Source organism: Pristis pectinata, chromosome 27 (assembly GCF_009764475.1).
Source record: "Pristis pectinata isolate sPriPec2 chromosome 27, sPriPec2.1.pri, whole genome shotgun sequence".
NCBI lineage: Eukaryota > Metazoa > Chordata > Chondrichthyes > Rhinopristiformes > Pristidae > Pristis > Pristis pectinata.
In genome coordinates this window covers 6,763,842-6,786,359 of record NC_067431.1, presented here as the reverse complement: position 1 = coordinate 6,786,359, position 22,518 = coordinate 6,763,842, and the positions used below count along the sequence as shown (strand labels likewise).

Sequence of the window (22,518 nt, the reverse complement as noted above, 5' to 3'; positions counted from 1 at the left end):
TGAAATTAGGATTTTTGTGAATTCTACCATGTTATTTGAAATTAGCACATCTGACATCTTAGGGATATTGGCAATGTCTTCAAAGGTGAAGACTGATGCAAAAAAAAATTCAACATATCTGCCATTTCTTTGTTTGCTGTTATTAATTCACCAGCCTCATTCTAGAGGTCCCACATTTACCTTAGCCACCCTCTTCCTATTTAAACTTTTACTGTTTCGATACTATACACAAGTTTTCTCTCAAAATTCATTTTCTCCCTGATGAGCTTTTTGGTCTTCTGCTGCTGGATCAGTGAAGCAGTGATGAAAATGTGGAACTCGCTACCAGAATGATTGAATTGAAAGTATAGCTGGACTTGACAGACTGGTAAGCAAAAAAACTGACAGATTTTTGCCAGATTAAAAAAAGAAAAGATGAGAGAAGGCCCAAAGAGCATACAGATACTTGGTTTGTGCCCTTTCTTCTGTACTGAATATTATATGTAATTCCATATTGCATATAGTCTCTGTAGAAAACAATTCTCTGGTGGATTGCAAAATTTGCTTGTGACTCCAAGAATTTCCTACCACAATGAAGCTCAAGAAGTACATTTTCAAAAAGAAATGCATCTTGAAAGGTATACTATCACAAGAAGTTACACAAATGGACCACAGCTTCATCATTCAGAAATCATGCTTGACAAGTTGATTGCAGTATTACAAGCAGTTTCACAAAAATTCAAGTAAAAACTGGTTCGATAAGTAAGAAAATCTTAACGTCATAATAAATTATCAGACAATTCCTGTTGGGTTCTGAACTATATTCCTTTCCATGTCTTATTACACAAATAAGTTGGTTAGCCTAGTTTACAGACACATGTTCTCTATCTGATAAAGTCAAAGAGAAGATGTAAAATGTACGTTTTGCCCAGGAGTGGGAATAGGATCTCTTGTTATGTTAGGAATCTGCATCAATTTATAAATGCAATGCCCAATGGAGTCAAAGGTTAAAAACTGAAATGTATCTGTAAGTTTCAGATCCCATTTTATCAATAGACAATAGGAGCAGAAGTAGACCATTCGGCCCTTCGAGTCTGCACCGCCATTTTGAGATCATGGCTGATCCTCAACAATCAATATCCTGTTCCTGCCTTGTCCCCATATCCCTTGATTCCCCTATCTATAAGAAACCTATCTGGCTCCTTCTTGAAAGTGCCCAGAGAATTGGCCTCCACTGCGCTCTGAGGCAGTGCATTCCACAAATTCACAACCCTCTGGGAGAAGAAGTTTTTCCTCACCTGTCCTAAATGGCCTAGCCCTTATTCTTAAATCATGCCCCCTGGTCCTGGACTTCCCCAACATCTGGAACATATTTCCTGTCTCTATCTTGTCCAATCCCTTAATAATCCTGTATGTTTCAATCAGATCTCCTCTCAATCTTCTCAATTCCAGCGTGTACAATCCCAGTCTCTCCAACCTCTCAGCATAAAACAGTCCCGACATCCCCGGAATTAACCTCGTAAACCTACGCTGCACGCCCTCTATAGCCAGGATATCCTTCCTTAACCCTGGAGACCAAAACTGTACACAATACTCCAGGAGTGGTCTTACCAGGGCCCTGTACAAATGCAAAAGAATCTCTTTGCTTTTGTACTCAATTCCTCTTGTAACACCGGCCAACATTCCATTAGCCTTCATCACTGCCTGCTGCACTTGCTCGTTCACTTTCAGTGACTGATGAACAAGGACTCCTAGATCCCTTTGTATTTCCCCCTTACCTAACTCCACACCATTCAGATAATAATCTGCCTTCCTGTTCCTGCTCCCAAAGTGGATAACCTCACACTTATCCACATTAAACTTCATCTGCCAAGTATCTGCCCACTTACCCAACCTATCCAAATCACCTTGAATTCTCCTAACTTCCTCTACACGTCGCACTGCCACCCAACTTTGTATCATCAGCAAACTTGCTAATGTTATTCACAATGCCTTCATCTAAATCATCAACATAGATCGTAAACAGCTGCGGTCCCAGCACCGAGCCCTGTGGCACCCCACTAGTCACGGCCTGCCATTCTGAGAAACATCCATTCACCCCTACCCTTTGTTTCCTATCCGCCAACCAGTTTTCTATCCATGTTAATACCCGCCCTCCCAATTCCTTGAGCCCTAATTTTACCCACCAATCTCCTGTGCGGCACTTTATCAAATGCCTTCTGAAAGTCAAGGTATACAACATCCACTGAATCTCTCTCGTCTATTTTCCTGGTTACATCCTCAAAAAACTCCAGTAGATTAGTCAAGCATGATTTGCCCTTGGTAAATCCATGTTGACTTGACCCAATCCTATCATTGCTATCCAAATATGCCGCTATTTCATCCTTAATAAATGGACTCTAGTATCTTCCCCACTACAGATGTTAGGCTAACTGGACGATAGTTCCCCGTTTTCTCCCTCCCTCCTTTCTTAAAAAGTGGGATAACATTAGCCATTCTCCAATCCTCAGGAACTGTACCCGAATCTAAGGAACATCGGAAAATGATCACCAATGCATCCACAATTTCTAGAGCCACCTCCTTTAGTACCCTGGGATGCAGACCATCTGGACCTGGGGATTTGTCAGTCTTCAGCCCCATTAGTCTACCCATCACCATTTCTTTCCTAATGTCAATCCACTTCAGTTCCTCTGTCACCCTCTGCCTTTTGTCCATCCTTACTTCTGGGAGATTTCTTACGTCTTCCCCGGTGAAGACAGATCCATTATGTATTAAAACCACAGTTCAATTTCAATGGAGAGGAAGCAAATATTAGGTCATTTTTCTAAACATTGCCATAATATCAAAACTAATATGTTGCCTTACAAGTTGATCAAAATACTTTGTGTGTGGTCACCATTGTAAATAGGGAGATGACAGTTAATTTGCATTCAGAAGATCCTATTAACAGCAAAGTGATGATGACAACTTTCTTTCTCAAATTAATGTTTGTTGAAGTTGGGTTGAGCACCTGGGAAAACACTCCTGCTCTTCTTCAAAATAGTGCAGTGGATTTTTGTTATACATCCCACAAGGCACGACAAGGGGCATCAGTCGAACATCTAATCCAAAAGCCCACATCCAACTCTAGCCCTACCTAATGCAGCCAATCCTGCAACATCTTTCTGGAGTTGGGCTTCAGCCAAAGACCTTCTGGCTCAGAAGTACAATTGCTAAAACAGAATCACAACCAGCACCTCAGAATGAGCGCACAGTGTTCAGTATTAAGTATTGACGTTGGTGGCTGATAACCAAAATTAGTCCCACAGACACAGATGGCACAAAAATTAGAGGTGTTGTGGATAGCAAGGAAGGAGGATATCGATCAGTTGAAAAGTTGGATGGAGCATTGGCAAGTGGAATTAAATTCCAACAAGTGTGAGATGATGCATTTTAGGAAGTTAAATATGTACACTGTAGGACACCGAGGAACATTGACAAACAGAGTGATCTAGGGGGTCCAAGTCCATAGTTTGCTGAAAGTGGCAACACTGGTTGATAGGGTGGTGAAGGCAGCACTTGGCATGCTTGCCTTCATAGGTCAGAACATACAAAATAAAAGTTGGGACATTATGTTACAACTTTACAAAACACTGGTTGTGCTGCACTTGCAATATTATATGCAGTTCTGGTCACACTATAGGAAGGATGCAGTTGCAATGGGGAGAGTGTAACCAGGATGTTACCAGGTTTGAAGGACTTGTTATGGGAAGAGATTGGATACGCTGGGCTTGTTTTTCCTGAAATGAAAGAGGCTGAGAGGTGACCTGATATGGATATATAAAATTACAAGAGGCAGGGTTGGGTAGATAGAATCTTTTTCCCCATAGTAGGACTATAAGAGGGCATAGGTTTAAGGTGAGAGTAAGGAAATTTAGAGGGGATTTAAAGCAATTTTTTCATACAGAGAATGGTTGATATCTACAACTCAGCCAGAGGAGGTGGTGGATTCAGATACAATTGCTACATTTAAAAGGACACTCAGATAGTCGCGGAAATATGCAGGGCACAGTAGGATAGGGACCTAATGCGGGCAAATGGGATTAGTGGAGATGGGCAAAGAGATCAGCACAGATATGGTGGGCCGAAGGGCCTGTTACTGTGCAGTACAACGCCATGATGTTTCCATGGAAACACATCAAGCCGACATTTTCGTCTGGGGAGAGGGGCTGCACTCTCCCCACGTCCTCGGCTCCCTCCCCTTCCAACACCGGGCTCACCACCGCCCGTGGGTGAGGCCTCGGGCCCCGGTACTTACAAACGCCGGGCTCTGCTCGCCGGGCCCGTCTCTGGCGCTCTCCACCCAGGCTCCCACCGGCACCACGGCCTGGTTCCTCTCAGCCAGCACCCTGGCCGCCCGTGAGCGCCAGTGATGCCGGCGGCGGCGGCGACGAGCCAACCCTCCCGCCGGCTGTCCGCACCGCGCTTCCAGCGGCATCGCCGGGAACCGAACCCGCCGACGGCTCAGACCAACCGCCACTGACTGGCGCGACGCCCGCCGGCCCGGACCAGTTCTCGCGATAGCTGCTCCAGTCTCCATCCTAAAGCGGCGCCACCGGCATCTTGGTAAAGGACAGCTGGTGGGTCAACCGTGGGACCAACCTCCAGAGTCCCCCACTCTTCCTCTGGACTCATGTTTCCACCAGATCCACAAGAATGTAAGCTGGTCTCTGATACTTTTTGTTCAAAGGGTGTGCACAACATTTGTTGGCTCTAAGCTGGTCCTCATCCAGTTCCTAGCTCCCCCCACAATCTGTAGAGTGCTGGCCAGTGGGTAAGTTCATTTATTGGCTCATTTCTTGAACACAAGGTTGGGTCAGGTTGCTATATTTCAAAATGTACATTAACTAGAATCTGCATTCGATATGGCAAGTCAACCCTGCAAAATCTAGAAGCAGTGGAACAAAAGTACTTAATAGGGAGAGCATAGCTCTGAAGTGTCAATCGTTGATTCTGGACACCATGAACTCAAAAACACGGGAGTGGATGATGCAGCATAGCATTCTTCTCAGGCCCCCATCGTTACAGAAGCCAGGCAGTTCGATTAACTCCAGTTGATAATCACAAAATGGCTGAATGCATTGGGTGCACCAAATGATAACATCCCAGCTGCAATGCTGAAGATGAGCTCTTCCTGCACAGAGGCAACGTGTACAATATATATTCTCTAATAATGTGAAAAATTGTCCAAGTGTATCTATCCAGCCATTGGCCACTTTCCAAGTAAGCATCAAGAAACAGAATGTGCTATTGATAGTGATATCAAGTAGCATTAAATTGAAAAAAAATTGGTTTATTAATGATGAAAAACAGTATAATGCTGGAGGAACTCAGCAGGCCAGGCAGCATCCATAAGAACAGTAGGCAGTCAACATTTCAGGTCAGGACCCTTCTTCAGGACTGAAGATAGGAAAACAGGAAGCTCAATATATAGGAGGGAAAAGCAGAGCAGTGATAGATTGACAAAAGAAGGGAGGCAGGGTTACTAATGTTCAGTTTGGGTTTCATTAGTACCATGCAGCTCCAGACTTCATTACAATCTTGTTGGATTCCAGAGATAAAAGGAGAGTAATTCCCCTCAACATCAAGACAGCATTTGACCAAGTGAGACAAGAGTTCTAGTAAATGGCAGTTAAGGAGAAAAGTATTCACTGGCAGAAGTCAATCCTGCCATAAAGGAACATTACTAATATTGTTGGAGGTCAATCACTTCAGCCAAGAGTTCCTCAGACCTTGACCTAAGGTCGACTCTTTTAAGAACCTTTCATTCAATGATAAAGTTAGAAATGGGATTCTCATGTAACATGCAAATAGTTTAAACATGCCTCTCCCACTGCTCACTCCTCTGTCATAACCATGGATTTGTGCCTTTCTCAATTCAGGTAATGAAGAAATAGCTTCTGCCAGGCCATGGCATCTGAACAGCCAGATACTGAAGAAGACTATGAAAACATCCAATTACATCCTCATGTTTTGCCACTTGCAAACACCAGAAGATAGATTCAAGGTAGGCCTTGTACCTGATGAGTCACTAGGTAGCTGATCCTGGGACTGTTGTAACCCACTTTAAGGGGCTCAGTCTATGATGCCATTATGTTTGCACCCAGCAATGCACTAGAACAGGTGGCAATTACTTGAGTGTGTTGCAATGTATGTGTGTGATAGGCCTGGTGAATGAACAAGCAAGTTAGAGGGCATGCTGTAGAGGACTGGGATGAGGTATTGGTTGATGTGTATGCATGTGGAGACAGCAATTGAAATAAAAATGCTGAAAATACTTGTCAACCAGCATTTATGAAGAGAAAAAGAATTAACGTTTCAGCTTCATTGACTTTTTACAGAACTAGGAATAGATAGAAATCAAATATATTTGAAGTTGCAGAGAAGGGGGGAGAAATGAAGAGAGTAAAAAGAATGTACGTGATATTGGTATTGGTATAAAGAGAGACTGAATAAGACAAACATTGGTGCCAGCTGAGAGAACCTTAGTAATTGTAGTGGATCCTCTGGAGGAGATGTGAATATTAGGAGATGAATGTTTGCAGAAGATAGGGAATGGAAAAATGCTGGAACTGAGAGATACAATACACTGCAGTTGCTGGAAGTCTGAAATGAAAGAGAATGCTGAAAATACCCAGCAGATCAGGTAGCATCTGCGGAGAGAGGCCTTTCATCAGAACTGGGCAGTTTAGGTACACATTGGAAAGCCTGGTTTTCTGAAATTCTTGAATTTAATACTGAATTCAACATCTAGTCAGATGATGAGATGCTGTGTCCTGAGCTTGTGTTGGGCTTCATTGAAACATTGCAAGAAGCCAAAGACAAAAGTGGAAGTGTTTTGGAGAATTAAAGGGCAACCAGAAGATTAGGATCACCCTTGCAGATTGAATGAGGAGTTCTGAAATCTTAGGAGGCCTCTATCTTATCTATCCCTTTCATAATTTTATATGTTTCACTAGGATCCCCTCACATTGATCTGAATTACAGTGAATATAGTCCCAGGCAACTCAATCTCTCCTCATAGGTTAACTCCCTCATCTCCAGAGTCAACCTGGTGAACCTCCTCTGCACCGCCTCCAAAGCCAGTGTATCTTTTCTCAAGTGAGGAGACGAGTCATCCAATGTGGGTTTAGTTTCTCCAATGTGGAGGACATCACATTCTGAACACTGAATTAGAAGAAGCACAAGTGAATCACTGCTTTACTTAGGAGTAGGTTCCTGGATGGTGAGAGTGGAAGAGGTAAAAGGGTAGGTGTTGCATGAGAAAGTGTCATGAAAAGGAGAATGGGTGTTAGTGCAGATGGAAAAATGAATCTTGTCTTTCCAGGTGATACAGGAAGAGACTTTTTATTGAAATATAAGAACATAAGAAATAGGAGCAGGAGTAGGCCATCTGACCCATCGAGCCTGCTCCACCATTCAATAAGATCATGACTGATCTGGTTGTGGACTCAGCTCCACCTACTTGCCTTTTCCCCATAACCCTTAATTCCTCTACTATGCAAAAATCTATCTGTGTCTTAAATATATTTAATGAGGTAGCCTCTATTGCTTCCCCGGGCAGAGAATTCCACAGATTCACTACTCTCTGGGAAACCAGTTTCTCCTCACCTCCGTCCTTAATCTATTCCCCCAAATCTTAAGGCTAGTTCTAGTCTCACCTACCAGTGGAAACAACTTTCCTGCCTCTTATCTATCCCTTTCATAATTTTATATGTTTCTGTAGGATCCCCTCACATTCTTCTGAATTACAGCGAGTATAGTCCCAGGCGACTCAATCTCTCCTCATAGGCTAACCCCCTCATCTTTACTCACATCCTCCAGCCCTATATATAGGTTACCTTTTAGGCCCCTAGTAGGTTCTACCCATTCCTTAGTTATCCTCTTGCTCTTTGTCTACTGGGAAAACATCTTTGTATTTTATTTAATTTTCCATGCAAGTAGGTTTTCATACCCATTTCTGCTTTCTGGATTGCATTTTTAATTTTTCTCCTGCACTTTCTATACTTTCTTAGGGTTTCTGATGCATTCGTATCTCACATCAGTGGACAGTTTGTAGTCCACGAGGTTCTGGATTTGGCAGTCCCACACTTGTTCTGTTTGGGAATGTAATCCTTGACAGGAAGTGACAGTTAAACTGATGCAGAAGACCACAGTAAACTGTTCTTTTTATACAAAATGACAAGATCCTAATGGAGCCAATTTCAAGCCCATTTTCAAGTCTCCATTGAGGAGTGCAGTAAAACCTGCAGTTATATCTGTGATCATTTAGATGCAGCTCCTTGATATTTAGTCCTGTAACTGTGCTTGGCTGTAATTTATTAATTTATTGTATATTTAGAAATGTTTACAAATAAGGTTTCAAGTACATAATCTTTTTGACAAAGCGGTAAAATGCTAATTTCTTTCTTGGCAAAGAAATTTCCACTGTGCTCATTCTCCCCCCTCTTCAAATCATTGGCCCCTCATTAAAATGAACAGACTTTATAACTCTTCTGCATCACTATGGGAACTCCATGTGCCTTTTCTTTACTTCTTCATTTGTGCTCAGCTCCAGATCACAACATAAATATTAACTCTCCTTTGAACACAGAAAACTGTCTCACAAAAGTGTTGAAGTCAGGGTGAGGTGGTCAGAAAATTGTTTTACTAAGTTTATTTCTAAAATATAGATGGAAGCATGTGCCTTGAATAAAAAGATATTTTATATTGAAGATTAACATTCAAATAAAGATCTAAAGCAACAAAACAAGTCTTTTCATTTTTGGCAGGTAGTGTTTTGGAGCCCTTAGTTCTCAACCTCAATAAGTCCCTGTACCACTCCTTTTGTATTCTGTGCAATCAGCGTTGCATAACACACAAACACAGTGAAACCTTGTTACTACAAAATCTGTTGAGGGAATCAAACGTTGACCCTGATTCTATTATGCTCAAGTAAGCTTATTCAAAAGAAGAACTCAATCCTGGCTGGCAGTAAAAGCCACAAAATGGAACAAACTGTTAGTTACCATACATTTGTTATCAGAATGGGTGGGATGTAGGCAATCAGAGTTGTTGCCATTTAATTTTTGCAATGCAAATTTGAAAAATCAAGTGATAGAGGAGTAAATTAGTATTTTCTCCTGACTGCTCAGCACTGATTCCTAAATCTTTTCATACTCTGGTTAGTAGTTGGAGACAGATTGCTGGATGAAAGACTCATTAAATCTCTTAATATCCAAAGGACTTCAATGACTTTTATGTTTTTTCAATTGAATCATAGTAGGAAGTCAGTAAGTTGTGGAAGAGAGTATGGGGAAGGGGACTAATGAAGTTGATAATAAAGCTGGGGCTCATCCTCAAAAAGAAATGCATTAACAATAATTTGAATGCAACATAAAAAAAAATCCAGGATGCTACAAAGAGCTATTCCTAGACAATAATGCATAAAAAGAGGTATTTAGAGAATGACCAAGAGTTATCTGCAATGTATTGAAGAATGTGGATGACTCCATTGCTAATTTGTGTGGGGTTCTAGCAAAGGCCAGAATAATATATAATCAGAAATGAATTTCTGGTACTCTATAGCTACATCTAAATCCAATTTAGAGACAAATAACAAGCTAGGATTAGTTAATATCCAAAAATAATAAATAATCTGGCAAATAGTGACTAAGATATGACTGAACTTATAAAAGAAGAGAATCATAAACTAAGATCTTGTTTGAGTAAAGCAAACTTTAGTGCATTAGAATGAAAATGACTGAGGTAAGTTGGCTAAAACTGCTAATGACTATACCCAAAATTTAAAAGTTGGAACTATTCAAGAATAATTTGTTATCATACAAGTCCAGCACCTAAAAAGCTAAGATATAATATGTGCAGTTGAGCAACTATTGCCAATGAATGGGATATAATGTTGAAAAGGTTTACACAAAATGCAAGGATAAGCAGAAAACAGCAGGCTAGGAGAGCTATAAGAAGCAACAAAGAGATCCAAGGAAAAGAGTAAGATGCAAAACAATTCAAAAATAACTTATAAGGATAATCAAAGGTTATAACTAAAGTTTCATAAATATAAAAGTATTAATGGGGTTATGCCCATTAGATAGATACAGACAAGATTAGCATTTTGACCATGTATATCCCCTAGTGTGCTCACATTTGTTTCAGAACTGGCTAATTGATTTTAATGCAGAATTAATTGATTTATTTATTGTATGCTGCAGATTCCTAAATTGTGGTGTAGCCCTGGGATTTGGAAAGTATCTCTTAGGAGTATTCTGTGAAATAATGAATTTGTAAGGTATAGGTATTTAACTAGCAGGCAAGGGTTGGAGATGAGGATAGCGGAGAAGTAGTTGGTCAACTGATTGGGGAGGGGTGCTGGGCAGATAATTATAACTGGTTTGAACAGATTGAATAGAAAGAAAGGAGTGCATGTGCCGCTACTATGGCACCGTCACAAATTTAATTTTTTGTCCCAAAATCTATGACAACCTAACCACTTTTAATTATTCAAAACTTTTACAAGGTTGATCAAATAGGACTTGCAATTTTGGAAATTATTTCTAACTGCCACTCCTCGACACACTTCTTTAATTGTTTTAATAACCTCAGTATAGAGATTTTAATAATTTGTTAATGTCTAACAATAAGAAAAAGCTGGTTTATAATTTTGTAGCTGCATTGCATTTGCATAGGTGAGTGGAAAAAATGTACGTAGAAGGTAGTTTTGGAGTTTGTTCAGAATTGTTTTCATCAGTCAATACTCAACAAAAAAAACCAAATACTACTTGACCTTTATCCTGGGGTGATGAAACAAAGAAGTAGGAGACCTAGAAGATTAGGTATTTCTATGATTGCTAACTAACTAGATATTAGTTAGGGAATCTGATTCGTGGGACTATCAATATTATCTCAAGGCAGGACACTCAAATCAAAACTGAATGCTCATCATTCTCAGGATTTATATTCTGCCTCAGAGAAAGTTGAATCATCTATTTCACGAAGTTTCTTCAGCCCTTTATTCTAACATTTAATTGCATAAATCACCCTTATGTGAGCACCAGGATTTCTGCTAACAAGAGGTGAATACTGTTTCTTAATAAGGACACATTAAGTTTGCATGAACTAACTCCTTGGACGCTGAGGTGTCGAGAATTTTCAATGGTGACTAAATCTGTATATTGCTGCCAGAACACCCTGACAGTCTTTTGACAAGACAAGGCCTGAGCAAAACCACACCTCTTATGTGAGGATTTGTAATAACTTTAAAAGCCTGTGTTACTCAAAGACATTTAAAAAACTATTGTCATCCTTAATAGTTAAAAAAAAATATAAAATATTATTTATTGAAACATTTTAAATGTTAAATAGGTCATCAAACTTATCTTTTACTCCTAATCTCCTGGTTGAGAATCCCCATTCAAATCCAAGTATACAACATCCACCTGTTCCCCTCTATCGACTGCACTCATTATATTCTCAAAGAACTCCAGTAAGTTTGTCTAACATCACCTGCCCTTCCTGAATCCATGCTGTTGTCTACCTGATGGAAACCACTTCTATCCGGATGTCTCGCTATTTCTTCCTTAATGATAGCTCAAGCATTTTTCCTGACTACAGATGTTAAGCTAACTGGCTTATAGTTACCGTCTTTTGACTACATCCTTTTTTAAACAGTGGCGTGATATTTGCTGTCTTCCAATCCGCCGGGACCCTGCCCAGAGTCCAGAGAATTTTTGTAAATTATCACAAACATGGTCCACTATAACTTCTGCCATTTTTTTTTCGGTACCCTGGGGTGCATCCCATCAGGACCAGGGGACTTGTCTACTTTTGGCCCACTAGTTTGCTCATCACTGCCTCTTTATTGACAGCAATTGTATCGAGGTCCTCACCTTCCATAGCATCCCTATATTAAACAGAAGGAGGATTCAGCCCATTAAGCTGTTCCTCTGTCTCAATATCACATTCCCACCTTTATCTTCATATTTCTTAATGCTCTTTGTATCTAGAAATCTATCCACCTTTTTAAATGCTATTTGCAACTTGGCCTCTAGCTATCATCTGTGTAGACAGTTGCACAGGTTCACCACCCCGTGAGAAGATGAAATTTCTGTTTTGAATGACTCAATAAGCTGAGCCTCTATGGCTCTCTTGGGTTGTAGAAAATTCAAAAGATCATCACACTCTGAGTAAAGAAATTCTCCTCATCTTAGTCCTAGACAACTACCCTTCATTCTCAGATTGTGACCCTTGGTTCTAGATTCACAGCTAGGAGAAAAATCCTCCCCCACATCCAGCTGTTTACACTCTTTCAGAATTTTTGTACATTTTCAATGAGTCCTCCATCACCTCTCATTGTTCTAGACACTATGGCAAATATCGGATTTGTATATCCCAATCTCTCTTCATAAAACAGTATTCCTATACAGGAATCAGTCTGGTGAACCTCTCACACTTCCTCTGTGCAAATATTCGGTCTGAGTTAAGAGACCAAAACTGTACGCAATTCTTCAAGTACTGTCTCACCATGCCCTTTTATAATTGCTGCAAGACATTCTTGCTCCAACACTTAAACCCCCCTGCAGTGAAAACCAAAAACCAGCTTCTTAACTGTTCATTGCACCTGCATGTTTGCTTTCAGCAACTGGAATACCAAGGCACCCAGCTTCCTTTAAGCATAAACATTTCCCAACTTATCACTATCTAAATAATACTTTGCCTTACTGTTTTTCCTTCTTTTATTTTTATTTCTATCTCCTGTATTCTCATCCTTTGCTGTGAAGAATATTGTGTAATTCTTTTGTAAATCTGACGTTTCTTCTTTATCGAATACAATGTTACCTGCCACTGTAATTGGAAGACTCTCATAACTCTTAGCTGTCCTCTTTTAATATATGTAAATGTTTATTAAAATGGTGCTGAAGAATTAATGCTTAAATATAGACAGGACTTCACATCTGTTACATTCTATTCAAAGCAGTTAAGTAAGTGGGTAAGGAATTGTTGATGAACTTGTCATGATTTGCGAAAAGGCTCTTGATTTAGAGATTATCTATATTAGTATTCCCTGTGATATCCTTGCAAGATTTTTCTTGTATACCCTTTTGTCAGGTCTGTCTAAGTACTTTAACCTATTCTTTATATCTCTTTGTCTGTGGGGTCTCTGGTGAAATGGAGAGGACAAATTGCAGATAAAAGTTAATGCAGGGAATTGTGGTCATCTTGATAGAAAGAATGAGAGACCCATCTCAACTAAATAGCACATTGTAAACTTGTGGACAGAGATCTAAGAATATATGCACATAAATTTTTGAATGTGACTGCATAATTTGAGAACGTCTGTGGAATCAGGTATTATAGTACAACAGGAAGCCATAGGTCTATTCTGCTCATGAATTTTAAAAAAAGCTATTTAGATCTAATCATTTGGCAAATCAAGTGTTCAAGTACTTTGTAAATGTATGGTAGTCTTCTTGCCCTCACAATCCTGCCAGGCATTGAGTTACGATTCTCACACTTTTTGAGGGAAAACAATTTTCCTCACACCACCTCTCCTATTCAACAATTACCTTTAAATCGGTGCTAACCTGGATATTAATGTCCCCACAAAAGGAAATTGACCCTTCCTGTGCCTCTCATAGTTTTTTATGCCTTGGTTACATCTTTCTCTCTGTCTCCTCTGTTCTAAAGAAACAACCAACCACCCTAGCTGAAATCTCCTCATAACATTTTTGGTTGGGAAAAATTTAGAGTGGTGCTGGGCCAAACACAGGGCAAGTGGGGACTAGCTGAGGTAGGCAACTTGGTCAGTGTGGACGAGTTGGGCCAAAGGTCTCTTTCCATGCTGTATAGCTCTATGGCTCTATGGCAACATCTTCATAAATCTCCTCTGCATCCTCTACCAGTGCTATCACATCCACTTAATGATGTAGATGACTAAGACTGTATGGCGTCACTCTTGCTATACCTTATCCAGTGTTTCTATACTAGTTTTGGCATGATCTCAATTTTGTTCTTCTTCGCCACCAAAGATGGGTATTTAAGGTTAGGCATCCTATCCACCTTAAATACCTGCCCTGCTCTCTTCTAGGATCTATACATTATCATCTGTTCCTCTACACTTCTTAGTTCCTCAATTTTTATTACGTGCTACTTTATCCTTTTTTCCCTCCTTAAACCCCACACTTTTACAAACTGAATTTAATTTGTTACTTTTCTACAGACCAGATGAGGCCTAGCACAGTCGTCTGGAGTATATAGCTTTTTTTCCCCTCACTATTAGTTACAAGGCCAACTTTTGGTATTGCCTGCAAATTCTTAATCATGGCTCCTATATTTAAGCCCAAATTATTCATAGCACAAAGAGCTAAAGGCCTCACATTTCCATGGAAACCCAATTGCGAATAGTCATCAACTATTAGTTCATTGTCACTGAACCAATATTAGAAAATCATACTATCTTCCTTTTAGATTCTGTGGGCTTTTATTTTTCTGATCTGTCTTCTACTAGAGACCTTGTCAAACACATTGCAAAATATAGAATACTACAGGCACAGTACAGGCCCTTCGGCCCTCAATGAATAGGTATCTGAATCTACATGGGCAACATCAAATGTGCCCAAAAGCTCTCTAGCTTATCTTAAAAGTTCATTAAGAATCTATGGTTTTGAAAGTAGAAAGAGATGGGCCCGATAATTAGTTGGGCCCCATCTGGGGCATTTTTATTCAATTTTAGGTATTGCACTCTAGAAAGGATTTTAAGGCCTGAAGCAAGTGAAGAGGAGATTTACTGGTATGATTCTAAAATGGGGCTGGCGAGGAGAAAGCAAAGGGACCTTTGACTGTAAGTCCTGGTAGCATGAGGATTCAACAAAGTAATTAAAAATTCTTATGGGGGGTGGGGGGGGAGGAATAAAGTGATTTTACAGGGAGGTGCTTTTCTTGGTTAGCCAAGATATAGAATATAAGAGTAGGGACTGTACACAGGCTGGAACTGCACACAATGCTTGTTAGACACAAGTTGAGTACTTTGTCATCTTCAGCGATGATATTATAAGAAAGGATGTGGTTGCAGTGGAGGTGTTGCAGAGGTTGTTGCCAGCACAGGAAAACTGTAGTTATGGGAAAGAATGACTAAGCTGAGGTTGTTCTCTATGGAACAGACAATGCTGAGTGAAGGACTTAATTGAGGTGTGTAATTTTATAAAGGGCCTAAATAGAGTAAATAAGAATGATATATTTTCTTTCATAGAGGGATCATAGGTCAAGAGCAAAGGTTTAAAGTAAATGCTAGAAAGATTAGAGGGAAGATGAGTAATATTATTTTCATCCAGTGGTTGGTAGTGGTATGGAATTCATTGCCTGAAAGGATGGTAGAGGCAGAAACCCTCATTACATTTATAAAGAAGTTGGATATTAACTTAGTGATAGTAACTTAGTAACTTAGGGTAGTGATCTGCAGGGCTATGGTCCCAGTGCTGGAAGGATCCTAATACTCAAAGCACTTTATTAACCAATATGGACATGGTGGGGCAAATGGCCTCCCTGTGTTGTAAATTTTCTATGATTCTTTGGGATATATAATTATGAGTCACTGTGACATATTGTTTCAAAGAGGAAAACTGTTCCTTTGCGGAAAGGTTGGATAATTTAGGAAGAAAACTCAATGTGTTGATTTGAGAACTCAGGAATATAAATGGTTAATATTCATGTCAAAACATTCATTGACAACTGACATCAGCAGTGCCTAGAGAAGGCTTTGAGTTCAAATATCAGTTCCCATGTTTTCTCAAGAGGTTCCTTTCTTTTGTAAAGGGTAAGGACAAGATCTCCATCTTTATGTTTCCCCATTCCTGCTGAAGTTGGCATGGATTCTCTGTGCTGAAAGCTTGGTAATAAATTAGAGAACACTATCCTTCTATTCAGGAGCTTGGCAGAGCTGAGGTCTGTCGAAAACTCCTAGTGGTACTGAGGACGTGCCCTGTTTGTACAAATCATGCAAATCATCATCAGGCAGGACCCAGAGTTAGTCCGAAAATGAAGGCAGAAAGGGAAGTATTCTCAAGAGGTTTTACTACTCTGCACTTATTCAACATTTTCTTTTTTCTCCTAGCACTGTCAGGTAGGCTGTATATTTTGTTCTATCTTTTATAAATGTGTTTTTTAATAATTCTTGATTTTTGATACTTCTCTGTTCCCGCTGTAGAGTTTACTCGGTACACTTGTTGATCTCTTGTTAAAGTCGTTGTCACGGCATTGGAGTGGATCTAGCATAACAAAACTTTTAACAAGTCATGGGACATTTTTTTAAAAATGACGATTTGTGTTTCAGTTTGTTAAATACAGTAGTCTCTAAAGCATCCATGAATTAACATCCTTTGTTTTTGCATCTCTTAGACAGAAACCATGTCAATAGCCCACTCTGAATAGCATGCCTTTCACAATGACATACTTCTTGTATCATTTCCAGAGTTGGATCTTATAGAAAGTCCGTATTGTACATTGATGGTGTGAATTCTTGCGCTTGACCAGAGTTCATGTTGATCCAGTCTGTCATATTCAGATGGAGTAATCAGTTTGCAGAGGCAGGAGGTCATGCAGATCTGTGTGGGCATTTACTGTGCTCTTGTTTGGTCTGTAACTGTTTCAACATTGACATTCACTGTGGATAATAGGTTTATAATTAAAAAATACCATTTCATCACACTTTATTTGTGCCTGCTATCATTTTGGATTAAACTGTATTTTTGGCCTACATTTTGATGGGGGTTGTACTTTTGGACCATTTAAGGTGGAACTTTCAGTGTATTTCTGTCTGATCATCAAATATTCCTGATCTTCATGACTTGGCAGAGACCAGCAAGTTAATTTTTGGTGATGGCCAACTGGAATAACATTTTTCTTACCATTTATCTTTTTACTTTATTTTATGTTTTCTCGTCATGCCTTATAATAAATTCCAGATGCAAGTCCTGGTTTTACATGGGTACTGTCCTTTTCTGGTGCCCTGGCTAATAAGATCATTGTTAGCGTATGGGCCAAGACTGTAAGAAGTTTTGATCAGTTGTTTGCTTGACGGGGTAGCCAAATAAATTTTTCTCATAGCAGCCAATCCGCACATTTGATGCACTTTCTAATGGGTATAAGTGAACAGAAAGCAGGATCAAAAACTAATTGAATTTTCCTTCCCTTTATCCGGGGGCTGAATCCAGTTATAGCATACCAACAGCTGAGATCAGTGACTCTGCAACATTGCTAAGGTAATCAAACATGGTACCCTCTGTGTTCTCTACAAATGTAACGTTGATGGGAATGTAGAGCAACTTGAAAGCAAAAAAAATCATTGCACTTTCAGCTGGAATTATGATAAGACGTCAAGACTCACAGACGCAATCTAGATAATCCATACTGGGATTTTCTTTTCGGTTCAATATTCAGCTTCCTCCGCATGACAGTTCTAAACATAATAGTGCATATAGTTAGGTTTATTATTTGGATTTTTTATGTTGATTATGATGAATTATATTTTTTATATTTGCATTTATACAAGATGTGGTTTGTGACCTACAACAAGATTGTTGGTGTATGTATTTTAAAAAATCTTGTTTTACGTAGGTGTCTTTCAGAATCAACACCACTTGCTTTCACCTAATTTCAAAAGTACCTATTGAAAGCAGTAGTACGGTTGGTGAGGGTTGGGTGTTGGAGGGCATTTTCTGGAATGCACATTCCAAAGGTGGCCATGCCATTATTAGACATTTAGGGATACGAATAAAATCATTCATTATCATGTTAGGAAGAGGAGTAAAGAATTGAAACGAGGGATAGCAGTCGGCATTATATCTACATTTAAGTTTTTGAAATTAGATATTTGTACCAAGGTCAATGTCTTTAGAAGGATGTTGTACATATCCAAGGAACAGAGATTGTTGGGAGTCAATCATAACCGACTGAGAAGTCAGTTATAATATAGTAGTGAAGAATGAGTCCAAAAAAGTATGGTACTCCTAGTATTAGTGTGAGTGACACTCTATTTCAGAAGCACTTGGATGAGCAGGAAGTTATGGCTATGTCCTGATGAAGGTCTTGAACCAAAATATCAACAATTTCTTTCCCCCCCACAGATACTGCCTGACCCACTGAGTTCCAACAGCAGTTCACTTTTTGCTCCAGATTCCAGCATCTGCAGTCTCTTGTGTCTCCAGGAAATCATGATTCATGTAAAAACCAGTGGCATAGTAATATAGTAGAAATGTTTACCTCTGATTAGTAGTGTCAAACACGGGACTACAGCAACATCTCTGTGTTTTGCTCTGCTGCCGATTCCATTAACTTCCATGTACTTTACATTTATTTTCCACTCACCTTTGCAAATATGCATCTCCAAACAGTTTGTCCTTATTTCAGTCCATTGACAAAAATATTAAAATCTCTGTGCTGAGATTATTAAAATATTGAAGAAATATGTGATAAGGAGTAACAAAATGATTCCAAAATGCAAGACCTGCTTTTCATGCAAACCCTTGTAAAATTCTTTGAATAATTAAAAATGGTTAGGAAGATATAGTAGATTTTGGGATGATGAAGGATTAGTGCAAATGGGTGCTTGATGGTTGGCATCGATTCAGTGGGTCAAAGGGCCTGTTTTCACTGCTGTAGCTGTTTATGACTCTAGGATATAGTTCCGCTAACAGAACAGCAGATGGCAGATAATGCCATCTGAAGTATCAACAAATTCAAAGAAATACACTTAGGGATGAAAATCTTCTCAGGCTCTGAAGTATATTTGTGCACATATACACACATCATTAAGGGTAACAGCAAAAACAGGTAAGGCCTTCAAAAGGCATGCAGAATCCTTGCTTTTGTGCTGAGAGGCAAAGAATATTTAAAACATGGAGGTTATGTTGGTCTTTTCCAAGTTCTTGTTTCACCTTTAGTTGAATTATTGATTATAGTTTGTTTAAAAAAAACAAAGGGTGCAGTGTATTGACCATGCAATAGAATTTTATGTTAAACCTGATCACCAATCATGACTCATTATCTTCTGCTTACATCACAGGCTTGTCTGGAGAAGATATAGACAGACTGATGGAATGGGCAAATAGGTGGTACAATTCCAAAATGGGTACAAGAACAGAGAGATCTGGGGGTATCTGCAACTATTCTGTGCTTCTGAGCACGTAAAAAATAAGATAAGATATCTGAATATACAACCAGGACTAGACCACTCGTCCCCTTGAACATCTCCACCATTCACCATGGCTGATCTGACTGTAACCTCAACTCTGCATTCCCACCTACCTCCAGCAACCTTTCATCCCTTGCTTATCAGGAATCTATCTACCTCTGTCTTAAAAATAATTAAAGACTCTGCTTCCACTGTTATTTGAGGAAGAGAGTTCCAAACACTCATGGCCCTGTGAGAAAGAATTTCACTTCATCTCTGTCTACTTATTTTTAAGTTGAAGGCCCCAATTCTAGATTCTCCCACAAGAGGAAACATCCTCTCCACATCCACCCTGTTAAGAATCTTGTATGTTTCAATCAAGTTTTTTTATCATAATTCTAATCTCTTGCAGATGCAAACCTAACTTGTCTGATGTTTCCTTGTAGGATAACTCACCCATTCCTGGTATCCGTCTAGTAAATCTTCCCTGACCTGCTTTTAATGCATTCAAATCCTTCTTTACATAAGCAGATCAATACTGTGTGCAGTGCTCCTGAACATACCTCACCACTGTCCTATAAAACGGAAGCATTACTCCCCTACTTTTGTGTTCAGTTTCCCTCAAAATAAAATTCTGTTAGCTTTTACAATTTCTTACTATATCTGCATATTAGCCATACTAGCAAGTGGAAGGAATTTGCCATAAACTTAAAAAAATAACTCCACTGTATCCTTGAAGATTCTACCAGGTTCATATTTGTCACTTGTGGCTTTTCTCTCCTCTCTTCATTGCACAAAAGTTATAAACCAGAGTTATTAATTCCTTTGTCTTTGCCTACAACATAGGCATATAGGGTGTAACCCAAAAGCAACATGTAAAACTATGTCCTCATATTTATTAAATTGCTTGGATCTTAATCTGCAGAAACTAGCAGATTTTTGCGTTCTAATTTAGAACATAGATACAATTGAGATGGCATGCTTTAGGTTCAGCTCTTCCCCACAGAATTGAAACAGGGCAACTCAGAGTAAATTTTTTGGCAGTTTAGTAGCCTACGTTGTCAGGGCTTTCAAGCCGCATATAATGCTTGGCAATCGTTTGCACATTCCCATCATGATGAGAAGTAGATGTGCACAACTGTTGAGCACTTTCCTCCATGAAAACCATTAAAAACCATTTTGGAAATCAGGATCCCACTTCATTTACTCCAATCCAAATACCCCCAAAACAGACAAAAACAAATAAACCTTGCATGTCCAGAAAGAGACCGATTGACAGCCCAGTTCTTATGTAAAGGTCTTTAAAACAGTTCTTGCCATGTCCGATACACTTTGGTACATAGATATCAGTACTCTGCATCCAACCATCAGCTTCATCATCAGTATGCACGGTTTCAACCCGAAATGTCAACGGTTCTTTTCTTCCCACTGATGCTGCTAAGTTCCTCCAGCAGTTTGTAGCTCCAGATTCCAGCATCTGCAGTCTCTTGTGTCTCCGAGCACCTGACCCTGACATCTATGAGAAAAGCAGTCAAAGTACACATGTGAGGTTGTATTCTAGAAGCTCAGATCTCAGCAATGACGCAGAATTCAGCTTGAGTGGCTGGCCCTTTAGAAAGCATAGTTTCAGAGGATATACGGTTAGTAAAACCTGGTTGCTCCATTTGGAACTGCCAGCTGCAGCCAGCATAATTCAGCTCAATATTTGACTTCATGGGTTTGAAGTAAACTTGTTTTCAACAGCAGAGTGTAATAGAACATTTTTATAATTTTTCTATTTGGTCTGGAATTAGATGTGTCCAATATTATTGATACAAAATTTCTTCTATCTCCTGGCTATACTGAACAATGTAAAATAAATCTAGATCTGTCTGAATCATCTTTCTATCAGTATGAGTTTATAATTGAAAGATCTTCCAACAGAAAGTTACAATTTTATTCAAATAGAGCACAAGGATGAATGTGAAGGCAGTAGTGTTTTTTCTGTTGAATGTGGTTTCTTTCAACAAGTGTAAAAGAGAAAAAATTGTTACACAAGAGATTTGAATGACAATAAAGGATGGTTGTTAAGCATGTGGGACCTCCTTTTAATTAGCTGTCACGTGAGAGTGGAATCTGTGTTAAAATGAGTCAATGCCACATGTGTTAGTTCTGTCCATTTCGTTTATAGAATAGATAAGGGAGGTTTTCAGATTCCAAATCTGTTATTACTTTGAAATGAGGAAAGCATTAAATGGAAGCTCTCTATCTGGTAAGAAGTTCCAGTAGATGAAACTACTTCACATTATTATGTTGTGATCCAAACATAACACTTAAAACTAAACAGTGTGTGGACTTGTAAATAAAAAGATCCATCTTAGATTCTCAACTCGCCATTTCACTCGGATGTTCTGAGACAAAAATCCAGGTGAATCAAGAAAAAAATCAAAACCAGAGCTATAGATAATCTTTAACCTAGATTAGTGAAGGCTCAAGATCCTCAATGACTCAAGTCTGTGGTATGCAGAGATTTTCTTTACAAAATTTGACCTTAGTCAAATTGGCCAACAAACTCAATCAAAAGGATAGCTAAAGCAAAGCAATTGTAAAAATAAAACTTGGCAATACATAGAGCCATATCATATCATCTTAAAAATTTTCATGCCTATTTATTTTTGGCAGCCATTTTACCTATAGTAATTTTACATAAATAACCACAAGAATAATGAGTCATTGGTTTCTTTTTTAATGGTATTGGGATGTAAATCTACTACCTAGACATGAATAAATGGCTGCTGTATATACAACCACAGTTTCTGACAGAAAACCCATCCTTTAGATTCTATCAAACAGCTAGTTAGAGGCAGTTTGAATTTCTCCTTTTTTTAAAGATCAGAATAATCATCATTCATGTAATGATTTAGCTAAGTGTATCACATTGCAGTAGAGAATATCTGTTAGATACCTGTTGCAAAACTCTACCAGCAAGCAAATATCATGAAGATGCACAGTACAGCTCTGTTTGCATCTAAATCCTGGAACTTACAACCATAAGCTAAGCCTGAGAAAGCCAGTTGTGTTGGACTTGCCTAACCTAAATCCATGTTGAAATATTTCCCAGTTACTTTTTTTGCCATGATTCACTTAATGATAAGCGCATTCTAACTGATCGTTAAACTATTCCTGATTTCGCTGTAATTCTAGAAAAAATCCAGGTTTGATTATACAAGGATGAGAACTTTTGGCAAACTGGCTGTGCATATTTTGGATTTATAGTGGCCATATTTTACAGTGAATGGCAAAAGAGCAACGTGTAATTCATTACAATTTTTTTTTGTCCACAGACTTGCTATGGGTACTTA

The 22,518-nt window shown here is 39.1% G+C and overlaps 2 protein-coding genes across 2 annotated transcripts in view; one reads left to right on the top strand and one right to left on the bottom strand.

Moving 5' to 3' along the window:
- The window catches only part of ccdc15 (coiled-coil domain containing 15), a 34,597-nt gene extending 29,923 nt beyond the window's left edge, over positions 1 to 4,674 (bottom strand). The window contains exon 1 of the mRNA XM_052040054.1: positions 4,277 to 4,674. The gene's annotated coding sequence lies outside the window, so the exon portion shown is untranslated. The remainder of the gene's footprint in view (positions 1 to 4,276) is intronic.
- Positions 4,675 to 15,971: 11,297 nt separating this feature from the next.
- The window catches only part of LOC127583749 (hepatocyte cell adhesion molecule-like), a 56,492-nt gene continuing 49,945 nt past the window's right edge, over positions 15,972 to 22,518 (top strand). Inside the window, exon 1 of the mRNA XM_052040053.1 lies at positions 15,972 to 16,129. Within this exon, the coding sequence (XP_051896013.1) occupies positions 16,045 to 16,129 (85 nt within the window). The 5' untranslated portion in view covers positions 15,972 to 16,044. The remainder of the gene's footprint in view (positions 16,130 to 22,518) is intronic.